The 25,469-nt window shown below is 39.7% G+C and overlaps 1 protein-coding gene across 8 annotated transcripts in view; it reads right to left on the minus strand.

Annotated features, from left to right (window-relative positions):
• The window catches only part of cstf1 (cleavage stimulation factor, 3' pre-RNA, subunit 1), a 47,098-nt gene that overhangs the window by 10,471 nt on the left and 11,158 nt on the right, over window positions 1–25,469 (minus strand). For all 8 annotated transcript variants that reach the window (XM_072238611.1, XM_072238601.1, XM_072238587.1 and 5 more), the window contains 2 exons: window positions 6,326–6,523; window positions 3,602–3,992 (listed from right to left, as the gene is read on the minus strand). In XM_072238611.1, coding sequence (XP_072094712.1) covers window positions 3,602–3,992; window positions 6,326–6,523 — 589 coding nt within the window. The remainder of the gene's footprint in view (window positions 1–3,601; window positions 3,993–6,325; window positions 6,524–25,469) is intronic.

The following is a 25,469-nucleotide window of genomic DNA, read 5'->3' on the forward strand; positions in this document are numbered from 1 at the left end:
CTAGTTAAATAATAACACAAATATATTCATTTAGGGCCTCAGCCACTTGCTCTGACTCAAAGCACAAATTCCCTCCTTTATCCTCAAATGGTCCTACCCTCTCCTTAGTTATCCTCTTTCTAAATGAAAGTATGAAATGCCTTGGAATAATCCTTGATCCTTCTTGCAAAGGCCAATTAATAGCCCATTTAGGAATTCCTAATCATCTTTTCAAGCACTTCTCTGCTATCTTTATCTTCTACAAGTGCCCAGTCTCTTTTTAGCTTCCTAAACAAATGTATGCTTTCCTTTCCTTTCCAACTAAAGTTAAGACCTCTTGGATCAACCAAGGATCCCAACATAAAATGTAGTTTTGTGTTGTTTCATGTAGCACCATGGTCCTGGAGGAATGTTGTTTCGTTTTTACTGTGTACTGTACCAGCAGTTATGGTTGAAATGACAATAAAAGCGACTTCTCTCGATTTGATACCTTATCATCCTTGTCCTTACTCTTTACCAGAATATGAAGATATTGATCTGTGACCAGCTGCTCTCAATCAATACCCCTTAGATCTTGTATTTTTGGATTGTAATCTGCCCTCCCGCAAGATCTGATTTTATCCTCACTCATAACTACATTAAAACATACTGAGTTATGGTCACTTTTCCCAAAACATTCACCCACCATCAGGTCTGTCATCTGGTGTGGCTCATTTCTCAAGTCCACTACATTTTCTATAATAGTTGAACTCTCAACACTATATTTCAAGAACCCTCTTAGACATATTGAAGAAATCTCACCCCATCTAAGCATCTTATATTGAAGAAGTTTCAGTCAATACTGGGAAAATACTCCACTATGACAACCCTAAACAAGAGAAAATCTGCAGATGCTGGAAATCCAGGCAACACACACAAAATGCTGGAGGAACTTTATGGAAAAGAGTAAACAGTCGATGTTTTGGCCCGAAACGTCAACTCTTTACACTTTTTCATAGATGCTGCTTGGCCTGCTGAGTTCCTCCAGCATTTTGTGTGTGATACCATGACAACCCTGTAGTTTCCGCACCTTTTCATAATCTATGTTCTATTCCCCCATCTCTTGTTGGCCCTTGCAGGGCTCATAGTATAAGACCATCAGTGTAATTGCATCTTTCTTAATTCAGAGCTCCACCAAATTGCCTCTGGGGAGGAGCCCTCCAGTGTGTCCTGTGAATACTGCTATGATATTCTCTCTTAAAAGATGAAATAGAAGCTAATCAATAATATAAAAGAGGATACCTAAGGTTTGTTCAGATATATAAAGAGAAAAAGAGAGGCACAAGTAGATATTGGGCCACTAGAAAATTATGCTGGAGAGGTAGTAATGCTGGACAAAGAAATGGCAGACAAATTTAATATATATTTTGTATCAGTCCTTACTGTGAAAAACAGTAGCAGTAAGCCAGAAGTGAGCAGGTGCTTGGGAAGTTGAAAGGTCTTAAGCTAAAATAGGCACCTGGACCAGATGAACTTCCAGAACTATGGTTCTTAAAGGTAGCTAAAGGGATTATGGAGAAATTAATAGTCATCCTTCAAGAATCACTAGATTCTGGAATGGTTTCAGAAGACTAGAAAATTGCAAATGTCACTCCACTCTTTGAGAAGTGAGGGATGCAAAAGGCAGACAATTACAGACCAGTTAGCCTGACTTCATTAGTTGGGAAAATGATGGAGTCCTTTATTAAGGATGCAATTTCGGGGTACTTGGAGGCACATGATAAAATAGGCCCAAGTCAGCATGGTTTCCTTAAGGGGAAATATTGCCTGACAAATCTGTTGGAATTCTTTGAGGAAATTCAAAATTTCAAAGTACATTTATTATCAAAGTATGTATAAATTATACAGTCTTGAGATTTGTCTGCTTACAGGGAGCCACAAAGCAAGAAATCCAAAAGAACCCAATTAAAAACAGGAAGACTAATACCCAATGCAGAGACAGGAAAAAAAAACACAAATCATGCAAACAGCATTCCAAACCCCAAATTGAGTCCATAGATCCAACTCCCTAGAGCAGCCGCAGTAGGCCCAATAACTCTGTCTCAGTTCATCACATTAGCTGGGCAAATCACCGCAAAACTCACAGACATGAAACACAGCAGCCAGAGCAGTCTCAGCACCATGGATAGAGAAATAAACATTGCCTCAGAATGAGCAAAATTGGCTTGACCCTCCCCTCCGGTCCCGGCACCCCGCCTTTCCAGTCTATTTTAGCTAGCATTTAAATTGTCTAAGCACCGGACCTTACCTCATATTAGGACATGGGTCCTGCCGCAGTGATACACTCCGGGCCTAGACCTTGAAGTCCAGCGATATGCTCCAGGCCCAGATCTCACTGCCTAGCGATCCGCTCCAGGCCTAGACCTCATCGTCCAGCAATATGCTCTGGGCCCAGACCACACCGCCAAGCCCAAGGAAATTCTTGACCTCTCCAAATTGGTTCAGTGCTTAGAGCGATCCAATGTCGCACCTGTGTTATGTGGATGGGTATTGTAACTCCGCCTAAACTCATCTCTGTTCTAAAGGGACATCCTTCTATCTTGAGGCAGTGTCCTCTAGACCTAAACTCTGGTAAAATTCTTGGCAGTGTGGAGGATCAGAGAAGCTGCTGCGCAGGTTGACTGTACTTAAGAAGCATGCGGTGCATTGGTGCCTTCTTCAACCGTGCGATCGAGTCTAAGCACCGCATGCAGTCAACCTGCGCAGCAGCTTTGAGTGTCCTATGGACATGGACCCCAAGATTCCTCTGATCCTCCACACTGCCAAGAATTTTACCAGAGTTTAGGTCTAGAGGACACTGCCTCAAAATAGAAGGATGTCCCTTTAGAACAGAGATGAGGAGGAATTTTTTTTAGCCCAAGGGTGGTGAATCTGTGGAATTCAATGCACAGATGGCTGTAAAGGTAAAGACACTGGGTATATTCAAAGCAGAGGTTGATAGGTTCTTGATTAGTAAGGGTGTCAAAGGTTACAGGAAGAAGGTGTAAGAACGCGATTGAGAGGGATAACAGATTAGCCATGATCGAATGGCGGAGCAAGCTCAATGGACCAATGGCCTAATTCTGCTCTTATGTTTTATAGTCTTATCAGCAGTACAACCTCTCCATATGTTTAACATTTAGAACAATGAAGCCCAGGAATACTGAGCTGCTGATCCTATTCTTCACACAACTAGGTCTCTTTAACAGCAACAGCATAATGAAGCATAATCTCCCTACTTTTCCATTCAATACCTCTTGCAAAAAGTGAGAATATTTTGGGAGCTTCCCTAAGTAATTGCTGTACCTGCATTCGAACATTTTGTATACTCTGTACCAGGTTACCTGGACCTACATTTTAGAGCATTACAAATTTTCATTATTTAATCATGTCTTTCATCTCATTTTCCCAGAATACACTTCATTTACTAGATCTTTGCTTTCACTTATCTACCCATATTTTTGTAGTTGCTTTTTGTCCTCTGCTAGATATAGAAAAGAGAAAGTAAATCTTCTATTATCGACATGAAAGTCTGCCAAAGATGAGATGCACAGCTAATGGTGGAGGCCATGCAGTTAAATTGCAGTTCAGTTAGCTCTCTTACCTGTATATTTGACCATTGTGCGTCCAGTTGATATTTCCCATAGTTTCACGATAGAATCCTTTCCACTTGACAAAACATACTTCGAATTTCTCGAGAACATAATGGAGCACACCTCCGCACCATCATGGGCTTTCTCGTAAGTTGTGATGCAGCGGTTTGATACACCGTCCCAGAGTTTGATGTTGCCGTCTTTACTGCAAGTGACATATGTATTGGCACTGGGATTGTAGCTCACAGCACAGATGGCATCTTTATGCTGATCACGGGGATTGCTTGACACAAAGCACTGAAAGGTGTTGACATCGTACAATCGCAGAGTGGGATGCTGTGTTCCCACAAGAATGTAATCTCCAGAAGGATGAAAAGAGATGGAGCGCAGCATCTCCGCTTCCTAAAAAAAAGGTAAACTATGGATATCATTGATAGACAATTACATAAACCCACACAGACTCCTTCCAATTTCTTTTTCTTAAATGCACTAAGTGAAATGTTGTACTTTTTAATCAATATGAAATAAAATTTGAAAACTGGAAGTAACAGGTCAAGATCACCTGTGGAGAAAAGGACAGAGTTAATGTTTCATCTAAATTTGCAAATGTTCGTTGGCTGGGCATTGAAATGAATAGTTTAAAATGCTCAGAGACTAGATAAAAGTTTCCTACAGAGAAAACATCCAATTGGATTGCTGCCAAATGTGGAGCTGAAATTCACCAAAATTCATAACTTGTTGTACAGAAGACCAACAAGAGAAAAAAATTAGTCTGGTAGAGCATAAGAATGGCTGGTACAGTTGGCAAGTTACAAAACTAATAACCCAAAGACAAAATCAAATATTACCATGGTAGATGTGAAATTTAAACTTTGTTAATAATCTGGAGTTTAAAATAAAAGTCTTCATTAAGATGATCGTGAAACTATTATGATTCAAAAATTCCATCTGATTAACCAATATCCTTTGGGAAAAGGAAATCTCCCATTGTTACATCTAACTTACATGTGATTCCAGAGCTACGGAATCATTTGACTTATCTGCAGCTCTGAAATGGCCTGTCAAAACCATAACCACAGTGTTAAAAACCGAAAAATGATAAAACCACAAAACATGCCCAGCATCAAATGGGGTACAGTTGCTTCCAGCTTGCTCAACCATCTGAAGTTATCTCTGTGAACTTCTGAGGACCACTGACTAACCTGGGAGAGCCATCTTATGGATGAAACGAACAACAGCCTGATTGTAGTCAACAACATCCCAGGTTGTTCCATCATATTCCTGTCTCACAGACAGGACAAACTCCTCAGAGGTGACATTACATTGGTACACCATTGGAAGGGAGTAGTCCTGGAAGTCCTCAATAAATTCCAAACCCCACAAAACTTTATGAACCAAATCTAATAATTACAAGGAAACACCCTGATTAGTATCAACCATCCTTTCTCAGCTGAAGAATTAGTGTTCCTGCAAGTTGAACATCATCTCAAAGAAGAAGCACAGAACATGTTCTGGATAAAGGACCCCAATAGCCATCACAAGTGGGTCAGCAGCACCAACATGGACACTGCAGGCTGAATCCCAAATAACAGCTTTCCAATGAGGTCTGCAGCAGCTAAAATGTGAATCACTTCCAAATATTTACTTCAAACTGTACTACTTTTGAATCAATTTAATTTTGAACATGCTTTTGTCCACAACAACACTGGCAGGATGATGACCATGGAGCTTTGGAAGAGGCATCTTCATGCCAAGGGCACATTCTATCATGATGTGTGGCACCATCATTGTGCTAAAAGCAGACACAAAGCAGATGTGCACCTCAGAACTGGGCATCTGAGTCACTGTGGACCAGCAGCAATATCACAACCGGTTACCTCAAGTCCAGATATATGCTTGCAGTCTAGCATTATAATTAACCCGGGGGATCAAATGCGGTTTAAGGAGACCCGAGGGCAAGCTGGGAGTGATACCAGGGATGCCTAAAAACAAAATGGCAACCAAGTGAACCCACGTTAAAGGAATACGTTCTTATTAAACAATAAGTAATTGACTGATTAGGTGAGCTCACAATAAACAGAGCAGATAAAAGCTCTATTGTTCTGCTAAGTCTTTTCATGAGTACTGGACAATTAATTAAAGGAATGAAGTAACTTCAAAAATATCCCAATTCTAGGCCCCAGTGCATAACCTCCACATAAATCTATTATACTGTGTTGGAAATCTATCAGTGCTACTGCACTGCCACCATGTTGAAACACTCCTCAGCATTGACATGTTACCGTCACCAGAAATACTGCAGTGGTCTGACCACCTTTCTCTAGGACAATTACAGGTGGAGAATAAATGCTGCATTTGTGATATCTGCATTCTGAAAATGAAAATTAGAACTACCACCTGCAAATTAAAAGTTATGAAACTGCATGTTTATTTGTTCACAGGGGCATCTAAAGAGCTTAAAAAGTTATATTGAAATTCATTGCTATCAATCACCAAAAGCAGCAAGGTCCCATGAACAGAAAATAATTAAATAACAGATAATTTCACTTTGATAAAAGAGAAAGAAATTTAGCTGGAAACTTGGGAACACCACACCATATATTTTTTTAATGTCTTTTATACCCATTTAAAAACAGATCTTAGTTTAATAAAAAAACAAGACTTAGTGCAAAGTCTTTCCTCATTGTGGGACTTGAATCCAAATCACAATAGAGGCAACAATGAACTTCTCTTACCTGAAGATACTTGAATGCTCTTTTGGCAGAAGGTTTGGAATAATCAAAAAGTTTCAGTGTGTAATCCTTTGACCCCGATGCTAGTATCTGTTCTGTGGGGTGGAAAGCAAGGCACGTGACCTCATCCACATGATCATAAAGCGTGCGAATTACAGGATGATTCTCCATGTTTTGCTGTGCTGTCTCATTCATCATTACCTAATTAAAACAATTAAAATATATTACAAAATTTTCTCATGTAATTAAATAACATGTTTTGCTGTTGTCCATTCCTATATAGTCTGCATGCAGTAATGCATCATGTGAAATTGTGTAATCCAGTATCTATGCACCAAACTATAGGCAATAACTTCTCATGGCTAAATTAAAAAGAAGGCTTCAAAAACTCATTCAGAGTATCAGACCAAATTAGCACTACTTATTTAATTATGAGGGGGACAGAGTGCACATATATATACAAAATATTCCAGTTATACAGGTATACGCACCAACAACAGATGGAACAAATGAGGATATAGATAAATTCTATGAAGAGCTTGAACAAGCAAAGAATGGGTGCAAATCTCAAGATATTGTTATTGTCATGGGAGATCTAAATGCTAAAATAGGACAAGGTGTTGATGGAAATACCATAGGAAAATTTGGACTAGAGGCAAGAAATGGGTAGAATAGTGCAAGATGAATAATCAGGTCATTATCAATACCTACTTTAAAAACCATTCAAGATGCTTGTGGACCTGGCTTGTGGTCCAGGTGATAACACCAGAAATCAAATGAACTTTATTACTATAAACCAAAGATTTAGAAACTCAGTGACTCAATGCAAAACATATCCAGGTGCAGACTGTAATAGTGACCATAACCCAGTAATATCTCATGTAAAAGTAAAACTTAAAAAACTAAAGCAGCAAAAATCTGAACAATCACCTGACTATTCGCAATTAATGAAAGAAGAAAACTTAAGACAAAAATTTACAATTGAAGTGAGGAATAGATTTCAAAGTCTAGAAATAGAATCTGTTGAAGATGATAGCAATCATGTAGAAATGAAGTTTAACTCTCTAAAGGTTGCCTTGGTAGAATCAGCAAAGTCAGTGATTCCTAAAAAAGAAAAAAGCACAAAGAATAAATGGATGACAGATGAAATCAAAAATCTAATGGAAGAAAGGAGACGGAAGAAAGCAAATCCTATAGAATACAAGCCCTTAGATAAAAAGTTAAAAGCTGATGTCAAAAAGCCAAAGAAGAATGGTTAAACTAGGAATGTGAGCAATTAGAAAAAGCTCTGTTCTTCAGGTGGATGTTTGAAAGCAAAGGACGGTACCATTATCATGGAAAAAGATGAGATTATGAACAGATGGACTGAGTATATTCAGGAATCGTTTGAAGACAATCAAGGCAAAAAATCAGAAATTAAGAAGAAAATTGAAGGTCCAAGTAATTTTGAATCTGAAGTTCATAATGCAATAAATAAATGAAGAAAGGAAAAGCAGCAGGTCCTGATGAATTAGTAATAGAACAAATTATCGCCCTTGAAGATTATGGAATTGAAAAACTTACTGATTTAATCAATGACATTTATGAGACCGGAATAACACCAGAAGAGATGAAAAAAAAATCAGTATTTATCACTCTTCCTAAGAAACCTGGAGCAATAGAATGTGAATTACATAGGACAAGTTTAATGAGTCATATCACTAAGCTACTTCCAAGAATTTTGTTGACGAGCTAAATGTAAGATACAAGCTGAAATAGGTAAAGAACAATGTGGTTTTGCGAAAGACAAAGGTACAAGAAACACGATATTGATGTTAAGGATATTATCAGGATGAGCCATTCAAGTGCAAAAAGATTTGTTTGTTTTATCAACTACACAAAAGCATTTGATAAAGTGAAGCACAATAAGCTATTCTAAATATTACAGTAAACTCTAGATCTAAATTCGAAAGTCCTCCGCCTAATCAGAAATCCGTACTGGGAACAAACTGCCGCTGTAAGAATAGATGGAGAAGTGAGGCAGTTTACGAAAATCAAGAGAGGCATTAGTCAAGGGTGTGTTTTCTCCCCTGATTTAATGTGTACAGTGAAACAATATTACAAAAAATAAGAGACATCTTGGGAATCAAAGTTGGTGGTGAAAACATCAATAATTTCAGATACACAGATGACACTGTGTTAATTGCAAGTACAGAGGAAGAACTACAAAACTTAATTGATATAGTTGTTGAAGAAAGTGCAAAAGTGGGTCTATCTATCAATTGCAAAAAGACAGAACGTATGGTGATATCCAAAAAGAAGGAGAATCCTATCTGCAGGCTGAGAATAAACGGGGAAGACATAAAACAAGTACAGAACCTTTGCTACTTATGAAGCTGGGTGACATCAGATGGCAGGTGCGACATGAACATCAAAAGAAGAATAGGGACGGCAAAAGACATTTTTACGAGAATGAAGAGCATACTGACCAACACTAAATTAATTATGACAACCCGCCTCAAAGTACTGAAATGTTACGTTTATCCAGTTATGTTATATGGCTCAGGATGTTGGACAATATCTAGTAACATGAGGAAACGAATTGAAGCAGCAGCGACGTGGTTTTTGAGGAGGATGCAAAGAATATTATGGACGAAACGAATATCAAATGAGGATGTCATGAACAGAGCAAGCACAAAAAGAGAGATAATGTATGAGATCATGAAAAGGACATGTGATTAGGAAAGAGGAGTTAGAATGCACGGTAATTATGGAAAAGGTTGAAGGGAAGAAAGCAAGAGGAAGGCAAAGACAAATGATAATGGAGAGAGCAGCCAGAGAACTGGAAATGAATACCGATGAATTGATCCATTTGACCCTAAACAGGAGTGTGTGGGCCATGGCAGTCAAAGCTTAAACTAGGCATTGCAACTGATGATGATGATGATGATGATGATGATGATGATGATATTCCAGTTAATTGGAACATATTTGATGATGATATTCCAGTTAATTGGAACATATTGGGACCAGTACATTTTGGCCCAATTAAGCAGCTGTCCTAATTAGCCAAAGTTACTTGAAAATAGTTTAAAAAGTGTAAAAAAAAGACAAACTGAGTAACAAATTATGTACCTAAATGAAATACAGAACTAATTAGAACACTACCGATACTACTACAGCACTGTAAAACTGTGTATTAGTTTCTAATAGTTATTAATGGAGGAATTCATCCAGTATACTTTTGATTGACCGTAAATGAACAAAATCAGTACGGACACCTACTGCAGATAATGGACTGGCTTGTTAAAGTGCTTTTAATGATTACATCCTCCAAATCTTGATTTTCATTGTAACATTCAAGATGATTGTCGATACTTTCAAATTCTTCGTAGGTCCTAATCTGTTGAAATAGTGAAATTGTTTCATTTTCACTCCCAGCCATTTCTGGCATCGCCAAGCCTGAATGCTTGAAACCACAGAGAGCAAACCAGTTCTGAATTGTCTGACTGCTTATTTCTCACCAACTGTCAGTGAAAAAAAATCATCGCGATTTGAACACAACTGATGCTATTTAAAAGCTGGTTGCTCTAAGCATGGTGTAGCGTCAAAACAACACAAAGTTGCATGTGACTAAAGCTAGTTAGAATCTCTCAATAATTCCTCCTTTAACTTCTCCCACTTCCTTCAAACAAATGATGGGCACTCACACATGGTTCCCAGTTATACCTGTCTTTTTGTCAGCTACATGGAACAGTCTATGTTCCAAGCCTATACTGCTATCACTCCCCAACTTTCTCCATGCAACTTCAACAACTGAATTGGTGTTGCTTCCTGCATCTATGCCAAGCTTGATGACTTCATCAACTATTTCTCCAACTTCCGCCCCGCTCTTAAATTTACCTGATCTATTTCCGACACCTCCCTCCCCTTTCTCAATCTCTCTATCTCTGGAGACAGTTTATCTGCTGATACCTTTTACAAACCCACTGATTCTCACAGCTACCTGCACTATACCTCTTCCCACCCAATCACCTGTAAAAATGCCACCCCCTTCTCTCAATTCCTCCATCTCTGCCGCATCTGCTCTCAGAATAAGGCTTTTCATTCCAGAACTAATCAGATATCCTCCTCCTTCAAACAAAGGAGCTTTCCTTCCTCCAGTATCAACACTGCCCTCACACACATCTCTTCCATTTCACGCATGTCTGCCGTCACCCCATCTAACCTGCTACCCCAATAGGAATAGGGTTCCTCTTGTCCTCACCTACCACCCTGCTAGCCTCCACATGCAGCACGTAATTCTCCATAACTTCAGCCATCTCCAATGGGAACCCACCACCTAGCACATCTTTTCCTCCCTTACTTTCCACCGGGATCACTTCCTACATGAATCCCTTGTCTGTTCATCGCTCACTACTGATCTCCTTCCTGGTGCTTACCCTTGCAAGTGGAACAAGTGCCACACCAGCTCCTACACCTCCTTCCTCACTACCGTTCAGGGCCCCAAACAGTTCTTCCAGGTGAGGCAACACTTCACCTGTGAGTCTGTTGGGGGTCATCTACTATACCCAGTGCTCCCAAAGTGGCCTCCTGTAGATCGATGAGAACCAACATAGATTGGGAGGGAACTTTCACCAGCACCTAGGCTCCGTCCACCAGAAAGAGCAGGATCTCCTGGTGGCCACCCAAGTAAATTCTACTTCCCATTCAAACATGTCAGCCCATGGCCTCCTCTACTGCCGCAATGAAGTCACACTCAGGTTGGAGAAAGGACAAGGAAAGGAAATTGCCTTTTAAACTCACGAGAGAGCATAGGCCATCAACTTTTTGCTGTTGGTGTTTCTGTAGCAGGCAATTTCTTTTTTACGACGTCAAGTTGCTAGCTCGACACTCAACCCAGCACGGATGGAAAGTGTGCCAGGGGAGCCAACTGGGTTCGAACTCAGGAGCCTTCGCTCCGAAGTCCGGCACTGATGCCACTACGCCACCAGCCGGCTAGGTTGGAGGAGCAACACCTTATATTCCACCTGGGTAACTTCCAACCTGATGGCATGAACATCAACTTCTCAAACTTCCAGTAATTGCATTCCTGCTCCTTCTCCATTCCCATTTCCCCCTCTCACTGTATCTCCTTACCTGTCCAATATCTCCTTCTAGTGCTCCTCCCCTTCCTTTTCTTCCATAGCTTTCTGTCCCCTCCTATCAGATTCCCTTTCTCCAGCCCTTTATCCCTTTCACCAATTGGCTTCCCAGCTCTTTACTTCAACCCCCCACTTCCCAGTTTCACCTATCACCTACTATCTGGTACTTCTTCCTCTCCTACTCCCACCTTCTTAAATCTTTTCCAGTGCCGATAAAGGGTATCCGCCTGAAACATTAACTGCTTGCTCTTTTCCAGTACCGATGCTGCCTGGCCTACTGAGTTCCTCCATCATTTTGCATGTGCTATCTTGACTTCTGCAGATTTTTGCTTGCTAGTTAGAATCTGTTGGCAACAGTCTTCTAACCCAATTAAGTGGCATAGTGACCCGAATAAACAAAGGGAATCCTGACAACTTTTTTGATTGTTAGTTACTGAATATATTTCTTATTGTAATTTTACAGTGTTTTTATGTATTTCACTGTACTGCTACCCCAAAACGAATTTAATGACATATGTCAGTGATAACAGAATTGATTCTGAAGAAAAAAATAATATTGAATTGAAGACTATGAAATAATATTGATTAACAAGAAATTTTTGGGACAATCTTGAATAATGAATGAATCTATCACACTTAATGGAAATTAATTACTTCAGGACAAAATTGTTCTGCACACACTATCCTTGAGTCAGAGTGCCCCCTTCCTGCTTATAAAGTGCAGTACACAAAGTTTCACAATAAAATAACTTTAAATGCTTCTGATACCAAAGATTTTATTGCTTTAAGAGGACATGAGTTCTCGTGAGTTTAAACACAGTATCACCTTCAACATTTCTAATTTTAACTAAAACTACAGAATGCATCAAGACCAATGCTAGAATGCATTTAAACAAAAAATCTGAGTGACAGAAAATTATTCCCATTGTGAAATCATTCAACACATCTAATTTTCAAGTTCAATTAGGATTTGAAACAACTGTTAAAAGAACAAAACCATTCTGTTTTTCTCCTGGCTTGGGAGTCAGTACACCTTCTTTCTTTTCCAATATTTTTATTAATTTACATAAAAGAATACAGAGCACAGGAAAAAAAATATCAATACATTATACTAAATCGCATATAAAGACTCCATACCCTATATTCATATAGGTTAATTAATTCGTGGCATTGAAATATAGTAATTTTATTATATAAAAAAAATCTAACCCACTACCAAGACCGAAGTTGATTAGTAAAGAAAAAAAGGGGGGAAAAAAATCATTAGTCATCTTCTGTGCTTTAACAAATCAAAGGTTTTGAAAATAATTCAGAAAAGGTCCCCACTATGTTTGAAAGTCTTGACTAGATTCAGAGATTCAGCATCGAATCTTCTCTAAATTTAAGCATGACATCACATCACGTAACCACTGGGCATGAACAGGAGAGGCCGCGTCTTTCCATTTAAGCAAGAGCGTCCTTCTGGCCATAAGAGAAATAAAAGCCAAAATGTGCAAATCAGATGACTCCAAAATAATATCCTTTCCTCCAGCAATACCAAATACAGGGTAGTGGGCACGTGGCCAAGTGGTTAAGGCATTCGACTAGCGATCTAAAGGTTGTGAGTTCAAGCCCCAGCCGAGGCAGCGTGTTGTGTCTTTGAGCAAGGCACTGAATCACACAGTGCTCTGCGACGACACTAGTGTCAAGCTGTATGGGTCCTAATGCCCTTCCCTTGGACAATATCAGTGTCGTGGAGAGGGGTGACTTGCAGTATGGGCAGCTGCTGGTCTTCCATACAACCTTGCCCAGGCCTGCGCCCTGGAGAGTGAAGACTATCCAGGCACAGATCCATGGTCTCGCAAGACTAACAGATGCCATTAACTTTATCCAAATACAGGTTTCCCCCACCATCCGAAGGTAGAGCGTTCCTATGAAACGGTTCGTAAGCCGGAATGTCGTAAAGCGAAGCAGTTACCATTAATTTATACGGGAAAATTTGTGAGTGTTCGCAGACCCGAAAATAACCTACCAAATCATGCCAAATAACATATTAAACCTAAAATAACAGTAACATATAGTAAAAGCAGGAATGATATGACGAATACACAGCCTACATAAAGTAGAAATACAATCATTGCCTGCACTGTTCTCCGTAGCGAAAATCTCACACAAGCGCCATCGGCAAAAACATGGCGTAAGTGCTCTCGGCAGAAACACTCTCTCCAGTAACCTTTAAGCTATGAAGCTGCCAAATCATACCAAAAAACACCTAAAAATACACAGCCTATATAAAGTAGAAATAATGTATGTACTGTGTAGTATCACTTACGGGAATCGGGAAGACATTGAGCACACTGATGATGGTGTGTTAGGCTGAGTCATCGGAGGTTGGGGTGGTGCAGTGGCCCCCACCCGCTGAGCAGCGAACCGATGCCGATCTGTGAAGCATGCAGGAGCACAGCGGTGGCAGGGACACACCCAGCACATTTTTAAGAAAAAAGCCGAAATAAACAAGCTAATTAATTAGGTACCACCCGGCACGTAAATGTCTGCCCAGATCAGAGGCGACGCAATCGGCAATCGCCTCTGATCTGGGCCGACACTTACGTGCTGGGTGGCACTTAATTAATTAGTTTGTTTATTTTGACTTTTTTTCTTAAAGATGTGCTGGGTGCCTCCCAGCCACCGCTGCATTCTTCGCGAATCGGTATCTGTCTACAGCCCGGGGGTTGGGGTGGTGGGACACTGGGGTGTCATTTCGTCATCTGTTTCCATCAGGACAGGCAGGTCATCTTCTTCTATGTCTGCCTGCCTCAATGTCGAAGGTCGAGGTTCGTCGTCTGCTGTGGCTGATGTGGAAGGCTTGCTTGACTGCTTTGCCTTGCGCATTTTTAGATCATACAGTTCTTTGTAAGCACTCAAACCATCCTGCAAATATGCCCTAAGCCGACATACCCTTTCAAAATTAAAGTCGTACTTTATCATTGCAGCGAAAATCTCACGCAGTTGCTTCACATTCAGTTCCTAGACAACTTCACTTTCGGTCCGTTTGCTACTGCATTCACTTTCGATTGTTATCCTTTCCTCTTCCAATTGCATCAGCTCTTCATCTATCAGTTCTTGGTCATGGGATGCCAAAACCTCTTCAACATCATCTTCGTCAACTTCCACAAGCCAAACTCACTTTGTCCTTGTTTCGTTCACCACGATCAAAACACTTAATTATGTCTAGTTTTACGTTAAGTGTAACACCCTTACGAGCTCTTTCGGGCTTCTCCGACACCCTAGAACTCATCTTGCTAATGGCTGCTCAATGCAACGTGTTTCAGCAATGCCATTCTGAATCCGGGGCAGAGTGGCTGCTCGGGGCGCATGCTGTCTTTTATCACGCGCTGATTTTTTATCGTGCGCTGCCTTTCTTCGTAACAGTGAAAACACCTTCTGAAAGTAAAAACAGAGTACTAACGTAGGGCTTTCGTAACAGCGAGGTTTCGTAAAGTGAACATTCGAAAAGCGGGGGACACCTGTGGTATCCTTTTTATGTGATTCAATAGGGTAAGAAAATTTTCCTTAAATAGACACTTATAGCTTTTAGTGATTGTTACACCTAAGTAGGTAAATTGGCTTCTTACAATTTTAAAAGGAAGGTTAGAATTTGTTGGTATCAAATTGTTCAAAGGGAAAAGTTCACTTTTATGTAGGTTTAATTTATAACCTGATAACTGGCTAAAAGAGGAGAGTAAAGAAAGCACATGGGGTAATGAAGTCTTAACATTAGAAATAAATAGCAGCAGATCATCAGCGTACAGAGAGACTTTATGAATAGCGTCTCTCCTTAAAGTACCAGTGATATCATTAGATTCTCGAAAGGCAATAACTAAGGGTTCTAAGGCCAGATCGAAAAGCAAAGGGCTCAACGGACAGCCTTGTCTAGTGCCACATTGAAGCTTAAATGGTTTGGAATTATAAGAGTTAGTGATAACCCTAGCGGAAGGAGCTAAATAAAGTAATTTAATCCATTGAATGAAAACGGGCCCAAAATTGAATTTTTCTAAAGTTTTAAATAAATAATTCCATTCAACTCTGTCAAAAGCTTTCTCAGTATCTAGGGATACCACACATTCCGATATCATGTTAGACGGAGAATAAATAACATTTAATAACTAGCGAATATTAAAGTGAGAAAATCGATTTTTAATAAATCCAATTTGGTTATCAAAAATGACAGATGGTAAAATATTTTCAATCCTATGGGCCAAAACTTTAGGTAGGATCTTAGTATCAACATTAAGTAAATAAATTGGTCTATAAGTACAGCATTCAGTTGGATCCTCATTCTTTTTAAGAATAAGTGAAATAGAAGCCTCATAAAAAGGCAGAGGGAATCTGCCCGACTTAAATGAATCTGAAAAAACTGAACATAAATGAGGTATAAGAAGTGAGGAAGAAGTCTTGTAAGATTCTCCAGAAAATCCATCTGGACCCAGAGCTTTCCTCAAACGTAATGAGCACACAGACTCAACAATTTCCTCAAAAGAAACAGGTTGTTCCAACAACTTTCTGTTATATAATATACGCCTTAAAGGCATCCCATCTGATAAGACTAGAAGTCTCCTCTAACATATTCTCTTCAAAAAAAAAAGTAATTTGTCTCTTCATAAACTTTAAAAAATCTTTATCAGATAACAAAGTTAGATTAAATCGCCAAAATCTATTTGTTTGAAGACAACCAGGAAGATTTAAAGATAGAAACAAAGGAGCGTGATCTGAAACAGCAACCTCTTTACAGTCACAGGATCGAACTAATGGAATCATTTGGCTATCAATAAAAAATAATCAATCCTGGAATATGTATGATGGACATGAGAGAAAAGCAAATATTCCTTGTCTACTGGATGAAAAAAAAACTCCAAACATCAATAATACCACATTTCATTAAAAGAGATTTAATAAACACAGCTGATTTATTTGGTATCATTGGTTTAGAAGATGAACAATCTAAAACTGGATCTACGCAACAATTAAGGTCTCCACCCATCACCAATGAGTACAGACTTAGATCTGGCAAAAATGAAAAAAAAACACGCTTAAAGAAATCTGGGTCATCTATATTCGGAGCATACACATCGGCAAATACCATTAATTTGTTGTTCAGTTTCCCTGATACTATAACAAAACGCCCATTAGTATCAGAAATTTCTTTATGTTGAACAAAGGAAACTTTATTATCTATAAGGATCGAAACCCCCCTAGCTTTGGCCTGAAACGAGGAATGGAAATGAGACTCTCTCTATCAATTAAAAAGGCGTGAATTGTCACACTTATATACATGGGTTTCTTTAAGATAAACAATTGGTACCTTAAGTTTTTTAAATATAGGCAAATATCTTATTTCTTTTCACGGGGTGATTTAGCCCTTTCAAGTTAAAACTAAGCAAATTAATACTTTGATCCATTTTAAAACTATTTATAAGAAAGGTTAAAGTAGCAATCAGAAAAATGTATATTAAACCCAAATAATAAACCTTGAAATATATTAGCTAAGCAACAGAATTGACTAGATTCCCAAATCAGCTTCAAGAAAAAAAGAACTCCCCATCCCCCTCCATCCTCCCAAAGACAGAAACTCGGTCAAAGAACCACTGTCTATCTCCCCTAAACACATTCCCTTAGAAAGTCTGTTGGAACCGCTCCAAAGAATTCAAGGTTATTTACTGTTCCAACCAAGACTAAATAATATACAGTGAAAAACAAGCTTAGACAGGTTTATCGAACAGAAATAGCAATTATTCATACTGAAAAATATTAAACAGTCATTTTTTAAAATGTGTAGTATTTCTGTGTTGGCAAGGTTTTTAATCTATTATGTATGTACATAGTCATTTTCTTGAGTCTAAAATTTCTTGTGCCTGCTCCTTCATATCAAACCATTTAAATGATCCATCTTCCATCGTAATTCTCAGTTGAGCCGGAGAACAAAGAGAGGGTTTAAAATTTTGGTTGTATAGCTCCGCCATAACTTTTTTTAAACTTAACACGTTCTGCCATAACTTCTGATGAAAAATCCTCGAAAATACAAATCTTTTGATCTTGGTAGTCAATCATACCTTTTCCATGGGCAGCAGGAATCAGACGATCCTTTATTTGAAACTCATGGAAACATAGAAAGACTGATCTTGGTTTTGATTTTGAAGTCGATCCGTAGATAGGTGACCTGTGGGCACAATCAATCAAAGGCAGAGACTTTATAATATCAGGGAATAATTCCATCAAAAGGTTTGCAAAGAATTCTTTAGGATTATCTCCTTCCGTTTGCTCTTAAGTCCCAAGATTCGTCAGTTGTTCCTCCTACTTCTGTTTTCCAAATCAATAATCTTCTGTCTCATTATTTTGTTGGACTTGGATTCTTTTTCATACAGCTTTTGCAAATCATCCATTCTCTCATCCAGTAAAGTAATAATATCTTCATGTTCCTTTATCTTCTTATCGTGCTTGGTTAGAATTTCTTGAATATCTTCTAGTTTCATACCGATTTGTTTAATTTCAGCGCTGATTTCTTTTCTGAACTGTTGAAACTCCTCAGTAAGCTTTTGAGTTGAGCCCATAATAGCTTCCAAAGCTGCTTTAGTAGTCACAGAAATAACCTGTCTAACTGTAGTATTTCAAAAGGTTGGAGAGAAAAGTAAGAAAATTACGAGCACCAGCAGAGAGCTGATATTTCATCAGCGGCCAGCAGGCAAATTCCAGTACACCTTGAGAAATATTTTAGCCTACTGATTTTTACTCTGGTTAAGTTTCCCTCTTATAGGAAAGGGGCTAGTTCTTGCTGCTATATAGTTTTAACTATCTGGTTATAAGAATTTACACAGCTGAATCCGATCTTGCTTTCATTCAAATTTGATGTATGTACTGCCACCTATGCTTAGGGTTACTGAATATTAAGTAGAAATGAAATGCCAACACTTTTCACTCTGATACTGAAATCAAATGTGGATTTTTTTTTTTCCACCATTTGCTCAAACTTCAATTAACTAAAGTCAACCCTAGATCTTGTAGCTCTTGAATCAAAATGATACAGCTTACTTAATATTTTCCAGTTAAGTTATTGTAAATGCATAAGGAACATCCTTAAGAATAATCAGTAAGAGCAAGCCATCCTTCTTTACATTTTGAGATTGGTCTGCATTTTGCTGGAGTAACAAATAGCATTGTTCACCTTTATTACACTTTGACTGACACAAGCTTATGAATATGTACTTAAATGAGTACAGGTTTCCCCCGCCATCCGAAGGTAGAGCGTTCCTATGAAATGGTTCGTAAGCTGGAAGGTCGTAAAGCAAAGAAGCAATTACCATTTATTTATATGGAAAAAATTTGTGAGCGTTCGCAGACCCAAAAATAACCTACCAAATCATGCCAAATAACACATAAAACCTAAAATAACAGTAACATATACTAAAAGCAGGAATGATATGATAAATACCCAGCCTGTATAAAGTAGAAATACTTCTCTACAATTATTGCCTGCACTGTTCTCCATAGCGAAAATCTCACGCAAGCGCTCTTGGCAGAAATACGGCGCAAGCGCTCTCGGCAAAAACACGGCGCAAGTGCTGTCGGCACAAGCACTCGGCGCAAGCACTCTCGGCAGTAGCACTCTCTCCAGTAACCTTTAAGCTATGATGCTGCCAAATCATACCAAATTACACATAAAAATACACAGCCGATATTAAGTAGAAATAATGTATGTACAGTGTAGTATCACTTACGGGAATCGGGAAGACATCCAGCACAAGGATGATGGTGTGTTAGGCTGAGTCGGAGGTTGGCCCCAACCCTCCAAGACACGGACCGATACATTGCCGCGAAGCATGTAGTGGTCCAGTGGTAGCCGGGGCGCACCCAGCACATCTTTAAGAAAAAAGCCTAAATAAACAAGCTAACTAATTAGGTGTCACCCGGCACATAAATGTCGGTCCAGATCAGAGGCAACGCAATCAGCAATCGCCTCTGATCTGGGCCAACATTTACGTGCCGGGCAGCACCTAATTAATTAGCTTGTTTATTTCGGCTTTTTTTTCTTAAAGATGTGTTGGGTGCCACCCGGCTACTGCTGCATTCTCCGCGAATCGGTATCTGTCTGCGACCCGGGGTTGGGGTGGTGGGACACTGAGGTGTCATCTCGTCGTCTGTTTCCATCAGGACAGGCAGGTCATCTTCTTCTATGTCTGCCTGCCTCGATGTCGAAGGTCGAGGTTCGTCGTCTGCTGTGGCTGATTGGAAGGCTTGCTTGACTGCTTAGCCTCGCGCATTTTTCTATCATACAGTTCTTTGTAAGCACTCAAACCATCCTGCAAATATGCCCTAAACTGACGTACCCTTTCAAAATTAAAGTCGAACTTTATCATTGCAGGGAAAATCTCACGCAGTTGCCTCATGTTCAGTTCCTGGACGACTTCACTTTCGGTCCGTTTGCTACTGCATTCGGTTTTGATTGTTATCCTTTCCTCTTCCAACTGCATCAGCTCTTCTCTATCAGTTCTTGGTCATGGGATGCCAAAACCTCTTCAACATCATCTTCATCAACTTCCACAAGCGAAACTCACTTTGTCCTTACTTCGTTCACCACGATCGAAACGCTTAATTATGTCTAGTTTTACGCTAAGTGTAACACCCTTACGAGCTCTTTTAGGCTTTTCCGATACTTTAGAACACATCTTGCTAACGGCTGCTCACAGGCATGTGTTTAAGCAATGCCGGCTAGAATGCAGTTCTGGGGGAGGAGCTTGGCTGCTTGGGGCGCGCACTGCCTTTCTCGTAACAGTGAAAACACCTTCTGTTAGCAAAAACAGGAAACTAATGTAGGTCTTTCGTAACAGTGAGGTTTCGAAAAGCGAACGTTTGAAAAGCGGGGGACACCTGTAAACTTCAAAATTGCTATCAGTAGTTTAGCAAAGATGTTGCAGATTGTAACATTGTAATTAAGAAATAACATGCATCAATTGACACCACCTGAGAACTTCATTTGGCAATAGATATTATGCCAGCTTTGACAAAGTACATTGAGAAAGGATCTAGTTCTTTCCCAGTGTATATGACAAATAAATTTCTCTCGGGCTTCCAGCCGAGTGTAGGTATAGATTATAACCGACGTTTTGATGACAATGCTGCCATCTTCATCTAGCAGAGTTTGTCATTAAAACGGTGATTATAACTAATACCTATACCCAGCTAGAAGCCCGAGAAGTGTTTATTTGTTAAAGTACATTCAGCCTGTATGACTAAAGCAGAAGATTTTAATGGAAGAATCTGACCAAAAAAAAAGTGTTTGTGAGACATCTAATAGCTGATACAGTGCCTTATAAAAGTATTCATCCTCCAACCCTTGGTTCACATAAATGAGTACTACAACCAGGGATTTTGATCAATTTAACTGAATATTTATTTGTGAACTGCATACTCCCTCCCCCTCCCCACAAAGTAGAACCCAAAAAAAAACAGGGAAAATTGTAAAGCATGAAAAACTAAAAATTCAAAAACTGAATTGTCAGCTGTTCAAAAGTATTCATCCCCCTTTGCTCAGTACTTAGTAGAACCACCTCTCACAGCTATTACAACCAGTTGTTTTTTTTTTGATAAGTCTCATGGCTTTGCACAACTTAATGGAGCAAGATTTGCCCATCCCTCCTTGCAAAATTGCTCAAGCTGTGCCAGGTTAGTTGGGGAAAGGCAGTGCACAGCAATCTTGAGATTATGCCAGAGATGTTTGATTGGGTTAAGGTCAGGATTCTGACTGGGCCACTCAAGGACACAAGTTTTCTTCATTTGAAGCCACTCCATGGTTGCTCTGGCAGAGCAGCTTGGGCTGTTGTCCTGCTAAAAGACAAACTTCCTCACCGGTTTAAGCTTTCTGGCAAGGGTAGCAAGTTTTTATCCAGGATCTCTCAGTATTGAGCAGAATTCATCTTCCCATCAATCCTGATCAGATTTCCAGTCCCTGCTGCTGAAAAAAAAACCCATAGCACGATGCTACCTCCACCATACTTTACAGAAGGGATGATGTTACCTAGTTGATACACGGTATTAAGATTCACACCACACATACTACATAATGTTGAGGTCAAAAAAAATTTCACTTTAGTCTCATCTGACCACAAGACCTTCTTCCACATCTTCACAGCATCTTTTAGGTGATGCTTTGCAAAACCTCTACAGGCAAAGATGTGATTTTTTTTAAACCAGGAATTCTTTCCTGCCATTCTTCCATAATAATCTTTTTGTGCAAGGCCTTAGATAGTCGAGCCATGAACTTCATCTCCTGCTGCAGCCACTGACTTCTGCAGCTCACTCAGTGACTGTTGGCATCACAGTAGCCTCTCTTACAAGTGCTATTCGTCTGTGGCGACTAAACTGAGGCCTAGGCAGTCTGGCTTTTGTTTCATATTTTTTCTACTTTTTCCATGATGGACAGCACTGAGCTCAAAAGCATGCTGCCTGCCTTTGAGATGGTCTTGTATCCTTCCCCAGATTTGTGCTTCTCTATTATTATTTCCCTAACTTGTCTTGAATGCTCTTTTGGCTTCATTTTGGTTTGGTCTGTTGAAAATCACCATACTGTTGGACTTTACAGAGAGAGAGTGTATTTATTCAGGTGATCACCCAATTTTCTACATCAACAAATTGGATGATTTGGTAAGGTAATATACAGTATTGCACCCGAGGAAAGTTTGTGCAGTAATTACAAGGGAATGAATACTTATTCAGCCTCAATTTTTTTTTTAAATTTTAGTAAATTGTAGATAATTCGGAATTTTTCTTTTGATTTGACATGATGCATAATGTTTTATAGATTAGCTCAAAAAAATCCTGCTTCAATACATTTTATATTTAGAAAATGAGACAGTAAAATGTGAAAATAGATGTGGGGCAGAATACTTTTTCAAGACACTGTAATAAATGGTTCATTGATTTTGAGATTTCTTAAATTATCAAGTCATTACAATGTGGAAAGACTTATAAAATACCTTTTGATACATTTTCAATATCTTGTGAACTCAATGACTTCTTGCAATTTTTCAACATTATACAGCTTTGTCTTTGCATATTTAAATTACCCCTTAATTCAAAAATCTATTTCTCCTTAAACTTGTTAAGATCTCAAAAGATTTTATAAATTTCTCAGGACAAATAAACACATGGCTGCTAACTGAGGAACAGCTAAAATATATAATGAAGAGAACCCAGCTCATTAGGTGAAGTTCTAAATCAGTCATCAAATGTTAAAGATTTAATCAATAGATTGATGCCGTGAAGGTGCAGGTTAGTATTTGAAACAATTTGTGATAAGTTAGCAGATATCAACTCGCATAATAATTGACATTTTACAAAAGGAACAAAGGGAGTTCCCACTTCTGTTCTCTCTTTAATACACCCTCATGGAAAGTAAAAGTACCTTTTTACATTTTTTTTTGAATGTGGGTGATACTATGCAGCAGCGTTAATTTCCCAAAGTATTAATGTCCTCTGTAAACCAAGATCAGCTCAAGTGATGCCCTTAATTATTCAGGAACCTTTCCAGAATCAATATACGTTGTTTGCAGTCTGTGCATAAATGCTTTGGAGACAAATGTAAGTGGCTTGATTAGTTAGCTTGCACACAATACAGAACTTAGTGGATTTCTGGATGGCAAGAAAAGTTGTTTAAACGATACAGGGGAATATAGATCAGCTAGAAATTTGGATGGCAAAGTGCATTTAATCTGAACAAGCACGAGGTGGCACACTTTAAGAGATCAATGCATGAGAGAAGTATTTATTAAATGACACAACCACCATGAACATTGATGTACAGAAGAATCTTCAGGTGCAAGTCCACAGCTACCTGAAAGTGACAAAATAAGTGAATAATGGGACTGAAGGGTATATCATGCTTGCATTCATTGGTCAGAACATCCAATATGAAAGTTTGCAAAACACGTTGCAGCTCTGTAAAACTCTGGCTAGGTCACATTTGGAATATATTGTCCAGTTCTAGTTGCTGCATCATAGGAAGCATCATAGCTTTGAAGAGTGCACAGAAAATTTTCACCAGGATGTTGCCTAGATTGGACTGTATTTATTACAAGGGTTGGATAAGTTTGAGTTGTTTTCAATGGAGTGTCAAGAGGTTGAGGACAAGACCTAATGGAAATATATAAAATTATGACTCATAGACAAGGTAGATAGTCAAAGTCTTCTTCACCGAGGAGGAGATGGGACTGAGAGGGAAAATACATCAGCCATAATCAAATGGTGGAGCATACTCAATGGGCCGAATTTATGGTCTTACGTCAAATACTAGAGGGCAGAGATTTAAGGTGAGAGGGAAAAAGTTTAAATGAGATGTTCAAGACAAGTTTTGATATAACACAGAAAGTGGTAAATGTTTGGAATGTGGTGCCGGGGTTAGGTGGTAGGAACAAATGCAATAGCAACACTTAAGAGACAATTATAGACAGACAAATAAACAGGCAGTAACTAGAGGGATACAGACCAAATGCAGGGAGATAGGACCATGTGGGCACAGACATGATGGGATGGGCTAAAGAGCCTGTTCCATTCCATGTTCTATGATGGTCAGTATGAATAAGGTGAGGAGGAACTCTGGGATTCTGGATGGAGTCCATACAGTTACTTAAAGGTAGCAAGATAAATAGAAGAGGCAGTTTAAAAGCCATGTAGGATGCTCCTTTATTAACTGGGGCAGAGAAAATGAGAGGAAGAATATGCTGTAACTAAATTCAGTGTTTGGTCACAGATTTCTTATTGTGTACTATTCCTATCACAGAAATGATAAAATTACGCTGAGGATACATAAAAGGTTTACAAGGATGGTACCACCAGGACTGGAAATTTTATCTGTGAGGAAAGATTGAACAGACATTCGCTATTTTCCCTCTTGAACACAGGAGGCTAATTGGTGACTCAACAAGGGTAAATAAAATTATAACAGAGATACGTGAAATATGAAGTACCAATTTCCCCAAGCTGAAACAACAGGAATTCTGCAGATGCTGGAAATTCAAGCAACACACATCAAAATTGCTGGTGAACGCAGCAGGCCAGGCAGCGTCTCTAGGAAGAGGTACAGTCGACATTTCAGGCCGAGACCCTTCGTCAGGACTAACTGAAGGAAGAGTTAGTAAGAGATTTGAAAGTGGGAGGGGGAGGGGGAGATCCAAAATGATAGGAGAAGACAGGAGGGGGAGGGATGGAGCCAAGAGCTGGACAGGTGATTGGCAAAGGGGATATGAGAGGATCATGGGACAGGAAGTCCAGGGAGAAAGACAAAGGTAGGAGGGGGAACCCAGAGGATGGGCAAGGGGTATAGTCAGAGGGACAGAGGGAGAAACAATGTGTGTATAAAAATAAATAACGGATGGGGTACAAGGGGGGGTGGGGCATTAGTGGAAGTTAGAGAAGTCAATGTTCATGCCATCAGGTTGGAGGCTACCCAGACGGAATATAAGGTGCTGTTCCTTCAACCTGAGTGTGGCTTCATCTTTACAGTAGAGGAGGCCGTGGATAGACATGTCAGAATGGGAATGGGATGTGGAATTAAAATGTGTGGCCACTGGGAGATCCTGCTTTCTCTGGCGGACAGAGCGTAGGTGTTCAGCAAAGCGGTCTCCCAGTCTGCGTCGGGTCTCGCCAATATATAGAAGGCCACATCGGGAGCACCGGACGCAGTATGTCACCCCAGCCGACTCACAGGTGAAGTGTTGCCTCACCTGGAAGGACTGTCTGGGGCCCTGAATGGTGGTAAGGGAAGAAGTGTAAGGGCATGTGTAGCACTTGCTCCGCTTACACGGATAAATGCCAGGAGGGAGATCAGTGGGGAGGGATGGGGGGGACAAATGGACAAGGGAGTCGCGTAGGGAGTGATCCCTGCGGAAAGCGGGGGGGGGGGGGAGGGAAAGATGTGCTTAGTGGTGGGATCTCGTTGGAGGTGGCGGAAGTTACGGAGAATAATATGTTGGACCCGGAGGCTGGTGGGGTGGTAG

This window comes from Mobula birostris, chromosome 2, assembly GCF_030028105.1.
Source record: "Mobula birostris isolate sMobBir1 chromosome 2, sMobBir1.hap1, whole genome shotgun sequence".
NCBI lineage: Eukaryota > Metazoa > Chordata > Chondrichthyes > Myliobatiformes > Myliobatidae > Mobula > Mobula birostris.